The sequence below is a fragment of the Anser brachyrhynchus genome (genome assembly GCF_964034855.1).
Source record: "Anser brachyrhynchus genome assembly, chromosome: 1".
NCBI classification, from domain to species: domain Eukaryota; kingdom Metazoa; phylum Chordata; class Aves; order Anseriformes; family Anatidae; genus Anser; species Anser brachyrhynchus.
This window is the reverse complement of record NC_137694.1, coordinates 192791877-192803871: the sequence shown is the minus strand read 5'-3', so window position 1 is coordinate 192803871 and position 11995 is coordinate 192791877. Positions and strand designations below refer to the sequence as shown.

Sequence of the window (11995 nt, the reverse complement as noted above, 5' to 3'; positions counted from 1 at the left end):
TTTTTTTTAACATCTGATTTTATTTCATTCTTCTATATATTTCTGTTCAGAGGAAGGCTTAAAAAAAGTCATAATTGATACATTTAACTGATATATTGGCAGTAGGCATAAACATTTAAAGAAATGGTGTTGAGCAATGTTGACAGACAGCTTGCAAATACCATACAGTTACTACAAGGAACTAAAAAAAAAGTTAAAACTGTGATGGATTCCTTAAAAGACAAGATCAATCTGAACACTTATGTAAACAGCTCTTTCAGTCTAAGATATTTTATCTGAGAAATTATTTTAAGACTGTTTTGCAAATCTTTTTAGTGAAGACAAACAAAAATCGACTACAAGTTAAACACAAAGCCTGATTCTTCCAGGGACAAGTCTTCCCTGGCTTTCAGAGGAATTCCTTCCTGGCTGTACTTTCAGAGCAGAAAATGTTTCTTAACTGCATTTCAATTCCTAATCAATTATCCCATTTCTTATTTACTATAGACACAAAGTTCATTTTAAAATAAGCAGATCTGTTTTCTTTTTCCTCTGAACTTGACACCAGATCATTTGCTAGGAAATAAGAGTTGAAATCCATTTTTAGTAACTTGCTGCCAAAAGCAGATATTGCTGATTGCATGAACCCAGATACAAATGAGCAACGAGGCATTACACTTCTAGACACACTAAAGCTAGATGGATTGATTTTTCCAACAGAAAACCAAACAGCTTGTAGGAAGCATGTCACTGATAAACAAAAGAAACCACAAAAGCAATAAAGAACATCAAAAACCTATTAACAATTCACAGAATAATACGCTACAGAATAATCTCCATTCCAAAGAAAAAAATATTTGCCAAAATATTAACAGCAACAAGTAAAAGGCAGCTTTGCATTAAAGCCAGAGCTGGAAAAAAGCCCTCTTTGGATGAGCACATAGCTTTTGTGATACATAAGTATCTTGCTTGATTGTGTCTTTTTTTATTTCATTATTTATTTGGTGATGTGAAACTGGCTGTGGTACTTCCATGCCAGCCCCACGGCCCCACCTTTGCCCCCAGTTGCTCTCTCTTACTCATAGCTCCCATCACCAGAAGAAACTAGCAGCTTCCAACAGCACAAAGTGAAAACAGCTGCCTCACTTCTTGTTGCCCACAGAGCAGGTCCATCAATTCGGTCTAAGGGGGAGAGGCAGAGGCATTTATTGCATTTTATTTCATCCTGACGGTTTCCTGAGGGAAGCAAAGGTATCCTTGGCAGTCACTGGTACCTGATTTTCTAGACAGGTCTCAGGACACTAACAAAGGCATGCTCCTGTTCTGGTGGATGACTCGGGGTACATGTCCAGAGATCACACAAGCAGAAGCATTTTTCTTTGACACAGTTTAAGTTAAAGCTCCAAGTTAAAGCTGCACAGGGAAGAGCAGCGGGCAGTAGCATGTTGCTGCTTTGCTTACTTCTTGGTCAACCGCTCTAGAAAGACCACTGTGCTGAGGCTTGGGAGGACTCCTCCTTAGCACAAGCTTGCCTGATGGCTACTGGCATACCAAAAGCATTATTTGCAATCTCAGTACTCCTTACATGGGATCTTTATGGCTTCCTAATGCAATCTCTCCTGCCCCCCAACCAAGTGAGGGCTGTTCTGGTATCTGTCTATCATGGAAGGTTCCCCTCTTCTCAAGGCTCCCCCCACCAAAACCCAAACAAACTACAACAAAACACCTCCTATCAAGCTTATATACATCTTTGAGAATCACACAGCTAGTGTCATGCTTAAAAGGAATGGATACTTCCTCGTGGAGTGGTGAGATGGTTGTTTTTCTTGAGACATTTACTCAGGCCATCTTTTGAGCCTGTTATCACAAACCTGTCTTGAAAGGTCAACCTCTCACCCCAGCCTAGGCAAGTCAGACAGCTGCGGGGGGCAAAGAGAAAGAACCTTGACAGCCTTGTAAGTAAGTCCGTCTCCTACATACACCATCCAAACAGGAAGACTGATCTGGATCTGGGACTAGAGGCTCCTGAGGTTGTAAGAAAAACACACGTATCATGCACATCTGTGTATACATAGATGCACACACCATGTTACAGCTGAAAAATGTTCATCTATAATTAGTGAACATTAATTTTGATCTATTCCTTGTTTTACTGTTTAAGTTCTTATGACTAACTTTGCATTTGGAGTAATAAACATTTTTATTTACCTTTTCGACTTATTTTTCCCCCAGCACTTGCTTATTACACCCTTGTGTTCCTGAGATACTGCAGCATTCCCTGTCACAACCTTTACTGAGACAAAGTAAATATTTATTACACATTTACCTTCTGCAATACAATTAAAGCAAAATAGTTATGGCTCAAATTGTAGCTACCACTGTTTGTGACAGAACCAGGATTTTTGCTTCTCATTTATACTATTTGTTGAAGAGGTCTGAGAGACTCAATGCACATTCATAGATCAATGTATAACTTTTAAAGCCTGTATCAGCAGTCTTGTATTTCCAGTTTAATGGTATCATCATGAAGGTAGACATCCACACAGGACCTGGTGGAACCATCCACCAGGAACTAACACACAAGCAGTTCACGGTAATGAGGGCACAAGCCATATAAGTTTTCCTTTTTGATTTAGGATTACTTGATTTGCATGGATTGTACAAGTGGTTTCACCTTTTGGACCTCTGTCCTTGCCAGGGAAAGAACTGCCGTGTTAGTGGCTGACTGAGATGGTGACCACTCTTCCAGCAGGAGACAATGCTGTGATGTTCCTGCCAGTGGCCATTTAAAATCCTACGCATCCCATATGCTACAGTGCAGGGTCAGACTCCACAAGGGAGTAAACAACACTATTCCCTAGAGCAAGAGTGTTATCGTATGGAGGTCAAATGTGATAACAGTTCTGTAAACCAAACTGATTGCACTAGAACAATATAAAATTATTGCATTAGAAATTGGGTTAAAATTTAGCTATAGTAAAAAAGAGTATTTTTGATTCAACTATTATGTAAACAGGACAGACAAAAAAAAACCCCACTAAATAACAACATTTATAGCAAAAGAACAATGGACTCTCTTAAAAAGGACTTTTCCCAGCTTGCTTCCACAATTCCTTTGCTCCTTTAATGCTTTCTCTTTTCACACACTTCCAGTAACCGTGAATGCCTTGCTGTTGTGGTACCTGTTGACGAAGTTAGAGCATGTTTAGCATTTACACAAAAAATACATTTATTCACAGACTGTGTAAATATAATATGTAAAGCAATGCTGCTGCTCCCATAGTTCACACATATAATAACTAGTCTTGATGGCAGCAGTCCTCCCAGATTCACAAGCAATAAGGAGTCTTAAGTTTAAAATATAATTCCTTTCCATTCACTATCTTTACTTGTGTTTCTATAAAGCGTTAACGAGAAAGTTGTAACAATAATCTTTGGTATTTATAAACAAGTATGTAATGGGGAATAATAGATGATATTGGCTTTTTACCCTCAAACCTCGATGAATTCGGTTCTTCAGGACTCCAAGAAACTCGCTGTGACTGAGGCAGTCATCTCCATCCAGGTCAAAAATCTTGAAGATGGTATCCAGAACATTATCTGAGAGCTCCTGTCCTGTTGCCACCTTCACTGCTCTCTTGAACTCAGCTAGTAGGGACATAATATTACATCACAGGTGACTGAACTTGAAAAGACATTGCAAAGCACATAAACTGCAGGATTCTGTACAATTTACAAAATCTTGTAGATATTTTAACTGGAGAATTTGGGACGTGTGAATTAGTGGACTATATTAGGAAATCTCAGTTCATGCATTCTTGAGCTTATTTCAACTTTTCCCAATCTTTATTAACCGCATTATAGACTTTTGAGATGCAGTACTGGTCAAGTGGTTTTTCTTTTTTTTTTTATTTCCTCTTTTTTTTTTTTCCTTTTCTTTCTTTTTCTGGAAGTAGCTCAATGCTGAAAACTTACATACTTCTGGATAACACCTGTGTATATAGGTGGTAAGTGTTTTCCTCACTACAGTCCCATAAAGAATACTATCACTTTATCTCAAAGGAATTAATTCTATAATAAAACTCTTCTCCTTGAAGAACAGTATTTCACAACGTACTCCAACAATCCCCTCAGGAACTCTGTAGAAACACCCACCATCAAATACTTAACATATTCTTTACAGCACATGGTTTTATATACCTGTAGCTCTATTACTTATTAAGAGTAATAAGAGTTATTAAGACATAGGCTACCTTCACTTGAATTATAATGGAAGAGTTTTTGAGGACTGAGGGCAGAAAAAGCTGTCATACCTCTCCAGAGACCTGCTTTCCTCGTCAGCTTTTTGGCCTCTCTTTACACTACACCAAGTGTATTACAGTAACATTTAGTATCCCCACTTTTGGTCTTGTGGTATAAAGATTTGGAATTTCGACTCACGTAAAATAAGAAAATGTGTTGGGGTTGCCATAAAACAGAAGATAGCAAGAGTGAAAGGGTTATTGATTATTACAGCAAACACAATCACACCTCATGAATTGGATGCATTTTTTGAAGGCATCACAAATGTGTGAATTTCAAGGAGGAACTGGAGGTTACTACAGTTATAGTAGTATTGTAGATCATTGCAGCAAATTGTCCCACTAAATGATAAATATAGTAATATTGTGGTTCTGCTTTCATAGATAAATGTTGTCTATAAATAACGGCATAAATACGATTAGTTTTGAAGCTTACTAGAGGAGAGATCACTTCTGACTCATCTCTCATCTTTACTTCTGAACAATTTCTCTGTTAATGCAGTTGATTCATTTACCTTTGGCTTAAATATAATTAAGCTGAAAATCTGTCTGTAAAAGGATATACCACAATTTAAAAAGAACATGAAATATGTTATGCTTATAGTAGAGTCTTAATTTTGTCTTTAAAAATGTAACTGTTTCAGCTCTTTATGCTAAATATAAATTAGAGGTGGCACTGCAGTTTTTTGAATAGAACATGAAGAAAAGGAGATGGATCTTCTGAAACGTTGGAGCATAATAACCTTCAAACCGAGAAAGGTCATCTTATCAGAGAGAAAAGATGAGCTATGAACTTGGAAGAAAAAAAAATCTAGAATAAATGGAAGGACCAAAGGACTGATATATTTAGATAAATATTCATATGTGTGTGAATAAAGACATGCACACACATGCAAAATAAGAATTAGTAAGTAAGATTTAGGAAAGGATTAAACATGCATACATGTAAAATCCATGAGTTACTTCAGACACTGTTTTCCATCACAGTATGGTTCAGAGCATAAAGAAATTCACAATTGCCTGTAGGTTAGGAATCAGCTTTTACAAAGAAACATCACCAGAGTGAACATCACCTATTGGCCTCATCATCCTTTGGCACTTAAAGATGTGATAATAGAGAAGTGCTCTAAACTCTAACTTACAACAGTTATCTCACTATTCATCCTCTTTCTTCTCCACTCTTTGTACATCTTGTGCAAATAAAATCTGTCTCCTTCCAGACAAGGAGACACAACTAAACTGACAAACCAAAGAGAGAAGGGCCATGAACATGGTTGGGAACTGGGGCATCTGAAGAAAGAAGAGGAGCTGAGGGAGCCGAGGAGAACAGAAGTGCGAAGGGGGATCTAGCTGCAGCCTTCAACTACCTAAAAGGGGTTATGGAGAAGTCAGAGCCGTGTTTTTCTCCAGGGTGCATGGAGGTAAGACACAGTCACTGTAATCTCCAGCAAGGGAAGACATCTTCATGACAGTTAAGCACTTGAATAGGCTGCCTAGAGAGGCTGTGGAAACTAAACCTTTCCTGAAGGCTGGATTAACTAGTGATGAAAGTCACCAGCTGCAAACCCCCCAGTTTTGGCCTTCTTTGGTTTAAACAATCTTCATGCTTCCCTCTTGAGAATACTGATTTTTCTTCCTGTCTTATCACATCAGTCTCACCTTTTTCAAATGAGCCAATCAATTATTTATTTCAACGAATGTTAATGTCTCATCAACTTTCCTCAGGAAGTTTTTATGTTACTATTTTCAAATGGCTTAGGAGAGCTGCCTTTCAAGTACAACAAGCAGGTAACAATCTCAGAATTGTAACAAATAGCGCATGTATTTGAATGAAATTTTTGTTGCATTGCTCCTTATTTCTATTATATGGGAAAGAAGCAACTTTCCCAAATCTTTGTTTTAAAAAACACTTTACTACATTGTTTTTCTTGTCATGATTACATAGCACTACACAAGCACATGGAGAAGGCAGACAGTAGGCTGAAATAAATGAAGCACGGTAAAGTGAAGCTGAGTAGCACTTACCCCGTTTAACAGGACGATTAGCTACAGTAAACATGTGCATGGCAATAGAAAAGTCTTCCAGGTTGTTTGTAAACTTGCAAAAAGTCTTGAATTCTTCCAAACTGATATTCTAAAGAATCAAAGAATTCAGATGATATATATAGAATAATACATTCAAACCCCAGTAAATCTATTTCCTTAAATTTGGTGGGACCTATTATTTAGTTGTGATTACTTACTCATTGCCAATATTCACATTTCTCGGTTGGTAATTTGTCATTGTTCTTATTTGCATATGATTCAGAAGCTGTCACAATTCATTTGGAAACTAATTATATTTTCAGATACTCGTATTCAAATGAAAACCTGTACATGCAAATGAGGAAGCAAAACAAAGCATAGCGTATGTACCAACCTCTCCTGCCTCAAATCTGTCCTTCACATTCTGCCAGTAAATTTCATTGTTTTCCTCATCAGTGAAATACAGCAACCACTCCGCAAAGTCCTCTTTTCTCATGACGTCCAAACCCTTGGAAAACTGTATGAATTCCATTTCCTGCACTTCTGTTTGCAGATTTTCCATGAACCTAAGCGTGAACAAATATTACCCAGCAGTTAATACCAGCACCATTGTATCACTACTACTACACTAAATGCATTAGACTAACTCCTGGGAGGAGGAGTAGACTAACTCCTAACCACAGATACTATCAACATCGTTGTTTAAAATGCTTTTGGTTTGACTGCACCTGTCTGTGGGTGCAGATTTGCTCCCACCGCTGCATTTCAGTAACGACACCAGCAGGGTGCTCCCTAAGCCTGCGCACAGAGACTTCTGCTGCTACGATAATGTACAGATACAACAGTTTAGACACGAGAGAGAAATGTTTGAAAATGTGCAGATAATTAGATAAAATGATCGATGAGGCAGTATCATAAAGAATGAGTGAAAAAGGACATGGTAGCTAAAGGCCTGACATGGGATTTATGAAAATTCATATTAATGAGAGAGGAATGACAAGGTTGGAAAGTACCTAGAAAGAGGCCCCAGTAATCACAGAGGTGAAAGCGAAAAGGAAACCTGAAATCATCACTATGGGAAAAGATGACTAAAAGCCTTACAGACTGCAAAGCCTCAAACTGCAAAAGGGGGTTTGGCAACTCGGTTCTGCACTCATGAGAGAACGGATTAGTGAGGATTACTGATGGCATGTAGAGGGTTTGGAAGAGCACAGAAAATGATGTTGCAGGTATTTGGGAAGGTAGGAAAAGAGCTGTCTGAGAAAGGACGGTGTGAACATTAGGGGTTTTTGGAACCACCCGTTCTTCTAGGGAGAATAAGAAAAGCCACACAAGAAATGAGTAACAACATGATGCAGGTACAGAAGCTGGAACTGTATAACTTCGAGTTTCCCCAGTTTGCTCTGTGTGGCCATTATCATTTCTTCTGGCTTGATGTGAATTTTGAGAAGGAAAAAAAATAGTGTGCAAGCCATTTAAAGATGGGGCAATGTACAAACAAATGTTTTTTTTCAAATGCTTTTTTTTTTTAGTGAACATAAAGGTTAAAAACACAACCATGCCTGCCGGAATCCTTTCATTACATCAAAAGAACAGTGCTTTATTGAGTTGCAAAAATTACTGACGGGGGGAATGAAATACTTCTATATTGGGACAAAGCAATTAGTTGGAGAAGAGGACAGCCAAGGGTCTGTGTAGCAAAGAGCAGTAGAGGCTCATTTGCTCATCAGTTTGCATGGCCTCACTGGATTTGAATTCTTTTCCCTGAAATTAAGGCATTTTAGCCTGCACAGCTATCTTTAGTTCTTTAATGAGATCACTCGGACAATTAGTAGCTTGAAGCTCTGTGAAGTCTATAAGGGTTTAGCTGAAGACTGCTCCTGCAGCATAATCTCTCTCTTGTATTTTCTTCTCTGATAATTAGAGCTGCACATGCAAATAAAGGGCCAACAAGTGCTTCACTGCTCTGGACATGCAGGTAAGTGAAAGCCTGACACTGGAAGTGAATTTAAGATTCAGGCTGTTGTCTTAAGGACCAGAAGGAGCTCACCTGCAGCTCGCAAACCTGAGATGGCCCAGCGCAGGCTGGCAGCAGCAGTCCTGTCCCACCACCTGGAGGAAGGTTGTAGGGCTGCTTGTAGGGCTGTGTGCGTGCCCTCAGTGTGCAGGATGGGCTGGTGGAGGAGCGACAGCGTGAGCAGCAGCAGTTTTTTTTTTGGCTGGGGGAACTCAGAGCACCATTGCCTCAACAGCCTTTCAGAAACTGGCCGCTCTCTGTTTTGAAGACCCTGATCCTCAGACCACTTCTTTCAACCCATTGCATCTGCTCATAGTGACCAGGTAAGCGGGACAGGGGCCTCCCTGACACGCCGGCAGGACCTGCTGTAGAGCAGCCATGGAGTCGGTCCAACAGAGACTGACTTTGCTGCCTCCTGGGAGTGTCCACCAAAAGTGAGAGTGGATAGTATCTGGGACGTGTGGCTTCTGCTTGGCTGGAAGCCACAGCAGAGGCCATGCAGAACAATACCTGCAGCTGTGACTGTCGTCTCCAAACCATGTAACATCCAGTCTGGGGAAGAAGCAGCTGCTGAAAACGAGGTCGCTTTCAGAAATATGGCAAAGATATGGATATAGGGAAACAGGATAGTGTTCATTTCAGTGTTTTATTTTCTTGTCTTTTACTCTGTGAAATGTGGACACACCTTGTGACAGGCATAAGGTCTATTCTTAAAAGTATAAGGTATTTATCTTGGGGAGATAACTCGTGGTCACTAGCTGTTCTGGTCAGTTGCCACAAGTGATGACTAACTATACATTCTTCCATCTTTCCTGAATATTGTATTTGCAGGTTCTACTTAAAGACAAAACTCTCGGTGACCCACCCTCTGGCCATTCCCTGTCAAGGTAGGACAGCTGAAAGACCAAGTGTTCCTACACGCCAAAAAAGGAGCCGGTGGCCTATGTAGCCACACACATCACCCAGCTGAATGGTGCAGCAAAGCCAAGGAGAGTGAAGGGTTTGGCTGAGGCATTTTTGCCATATGCTTGCTTCTGCACCCTCTTCTAGTCCGACAGAGAACGAGGCACCGTATCTTCCTGTCTCACTATGGGTTTTCCATTGCCTTTTCTCAGGCCTGGGTTCTTACCCTCTCCGGTTGCTTCCAGGCAACGTTACCGCACACCAACTGTTGCACAACAGCCGTGCACCTTCCTGCACCAATTGGATTAGGGAGAGGAGCAGGAATTACTTCTTTAGGTATGAAAAAAATTAATGGGTATTTCATTTCAACTTGTAGGCTTGCTCCTGGCAAGCTGGAGTGGGAAGATTTCCTGCTGTACCAAATGCTACTTGGAGCAGCAGCTGAAATGTGTAATTTAAAATTTAAACGTGATAGTCTCCCATATTACAAAAATTAAAATACCATGAATCATCGCATCAGTATTCTAGGTCACTCTTATTCCCAGATGTGAGAGTTAAAAATCCTAATGAGTTTTTTAAAGAGAAAGTTATTAAAATTTATTAAAAATAACTTTCTGGTTAGGAAGTAAAACCTGATGCTTATATGCCAAGACACCACTAGGGATACTTGCTTTTTTATCTTCTGGATCACGGTGTGGCAAGTTTCAGCTAAAAATTCCTTCAAAATTTCTTCAGATATTGGGAAGAACAAGCATATTGATGGAATTCCTGCTTTCCTAAAGTCAATGGCTGTGGACTTTGAAGAAAGACGGAAAAGGATTCTGATCTTAGATGTGCTCTTCAATTCAAGAATAACTACACTGGAAATACTCTTACACTGCAGTAGCTTGAAAAGAAAAGCAAGTCCTGTTTCTAAATAATGAAAAGAAAAGGTAAATCATAAATTTGTAAGATGGGGAAAAGGCAGGGAACAGACAGTACTTTCTTTATGACAGGCTGTTTTATCCACACTCTCTGAAACACCCACGTTGAAGGCCAATGGCCAAATTTGTTATCATGTTGCAACAACATCCAGAAACCTTATCAGCATTTAGCCCACATTCTGTAACGTGCTTTACAGATCTATAGAAAGAGGGAGTCTCTCAAGACTTTGGCAACTCAGCCTTAATAGAAGTGAAAATGTAATAAAAGTGGGGAGACCTCAAGAATGCAGCTATTCTCTCCAACCTGAGATGTTGCAATGAAGTGCTAGCTTCCTTATGGCACACAAAGTAGTAGAATGAAAAGCAAAAGGAAGGGTTAGGGTAAGTTTTCCTTCCTATACCTCTTGATCTGAATTCAAAGTCTGTACAGAGCTTCAATACTCTAACATAGAACTGACCAGTGCTTGTGGCACGGTTTTGCAAGAAGAAAACTTGACAACAAAGATAGAGGTGAGTACACCACCCTAGCATTTGTACTTTATTTTGGCTCCTCTTCAGATGCTGAAGTCATGTTGGAGACTTGATAACCCTCTCTGCAATAAAGGACTGCTACAAGAGCTGCAAGGCTGCCTTTTTTTTGCAAATATGACTTTTCCAGAACAGAATATGGAAAATCTAATAAGGGCTTGACCATTAACCTTCACAGAACATTTAAACACACACTTATAAATTCAGCTTTGCAAGAGGTAAGACAGTTAATCAATTTCACCATTTTCAGAATTATGGGCAAAACACCCTTTGATTTAGTGTTCTCAGTGTTTCCAAATCAAACATAACAAAACTACTCATTTTCATCTAGAAGCACTCTGTAGAACCTAATCAAGTGATTTGTTTGATAAGTATATAGGAATGGAAGAAACAGATTCTTCTCAGCTTTATTACTAAATATTTGGGAAATACTCAGATTCAGCTGCGACAGGAATATAAAACCAGAAAGCCAGATTTTGTTCTCATCCCTTCCCCTTTCTCACTGTCTGATTCTGGCTGCATGACATGTAATCTCTACATGAATTAGGGGCCTATAGCCATACATACACACATAGATACAAGCATAGGTACTGAGACGAATAAAGAGACAATGATAATTGTATTTTTGTTAAAGCATTTCCAAATCCCTAGATGAAAATCATTGGAAATGTGCGAACCATCACCACAGCAAAAGCACCACTGGTTGATGATGCTACTTGTAAGATTCTGCCTCCATGCATTGGCACAAATAAATTTCAGCCCTAGAAGCGTGGTTCAGTCTAGATCATTCTGGTTTCTTAAATGAAGGGTTTCAAATGAAATGTACAAAGGAATTTCAAAGCACTGAAAGAAAGAGAAACAGGACAGGTGAGAGGGAAAGGCATGTTCTCTGTATGGCTGTACAAACAGTGACTTTTGAGCTAAAGAAGAAAGTAAAGAAGAAACAATGATTAAAGAACATTTCTAGTGCAAAATTCTATTATTTGATGAGAGGTTTGGAAGCAACAAATCAGGTAAGAAAATGACATGAGGTGGATTTAAAACATTAATTTTCATTATATGACTGTTTGATGATAATTGTTTAACCGTACTGAAAAGCAGTTTTTCGTAAGCTACCCCCCAAAAAAGAAACAAACAAACAAAAACCCCACCCCACACCCAAACCCTGATTAGAACAATTTTGAATAATCTTTCCATACTCTCTCCACTTTTTCTTTTCTTCCTTAAAGGAGACTGTGACAGATTTAAGCTTGCTTGGGGACAGATTACAGGAAAAAATCATAGCAGTCATAAACTATTTAGGGAGTGAATTACTGTCT

At 39.2% G+C, this 11995-nt stretch overlaps 1 protein-coding gene across 1 annotated transcript in view; it reads right to left on the bottom strand.

Annotated features, from left to right (window-relative positions):
- MICU2 (mitochondrial calcium uptake 2) overlaps positions 1 to 11995 on the bottom strand; it is a 155438-nt gene continuing 143443 nt past the window's right edge. Inside the window, exons 9-12 of the mRNA XM_080591284.1 lie at positions 6700 to 6871; positions 6306 to 6414; positions 3470 to 3627; positions 1 to 3161 (exon numbers count right to left, since the gene is read on the bottom strand). Coding sequence (XP_080447410.1) covers positions 3057 to 3161; positions 3470 to 3627; positions 6306 to 6414; positions 6700 to 6871 — 544 coding nt within the window. The 3' untranslated portion in view covers positions 1 to 3056. The remainder of the gene's footprint in view (positions 3162 to 3469; positions 3628 to 6305; positions 6415 to 6699; positions 6872 to 11995) is intronic.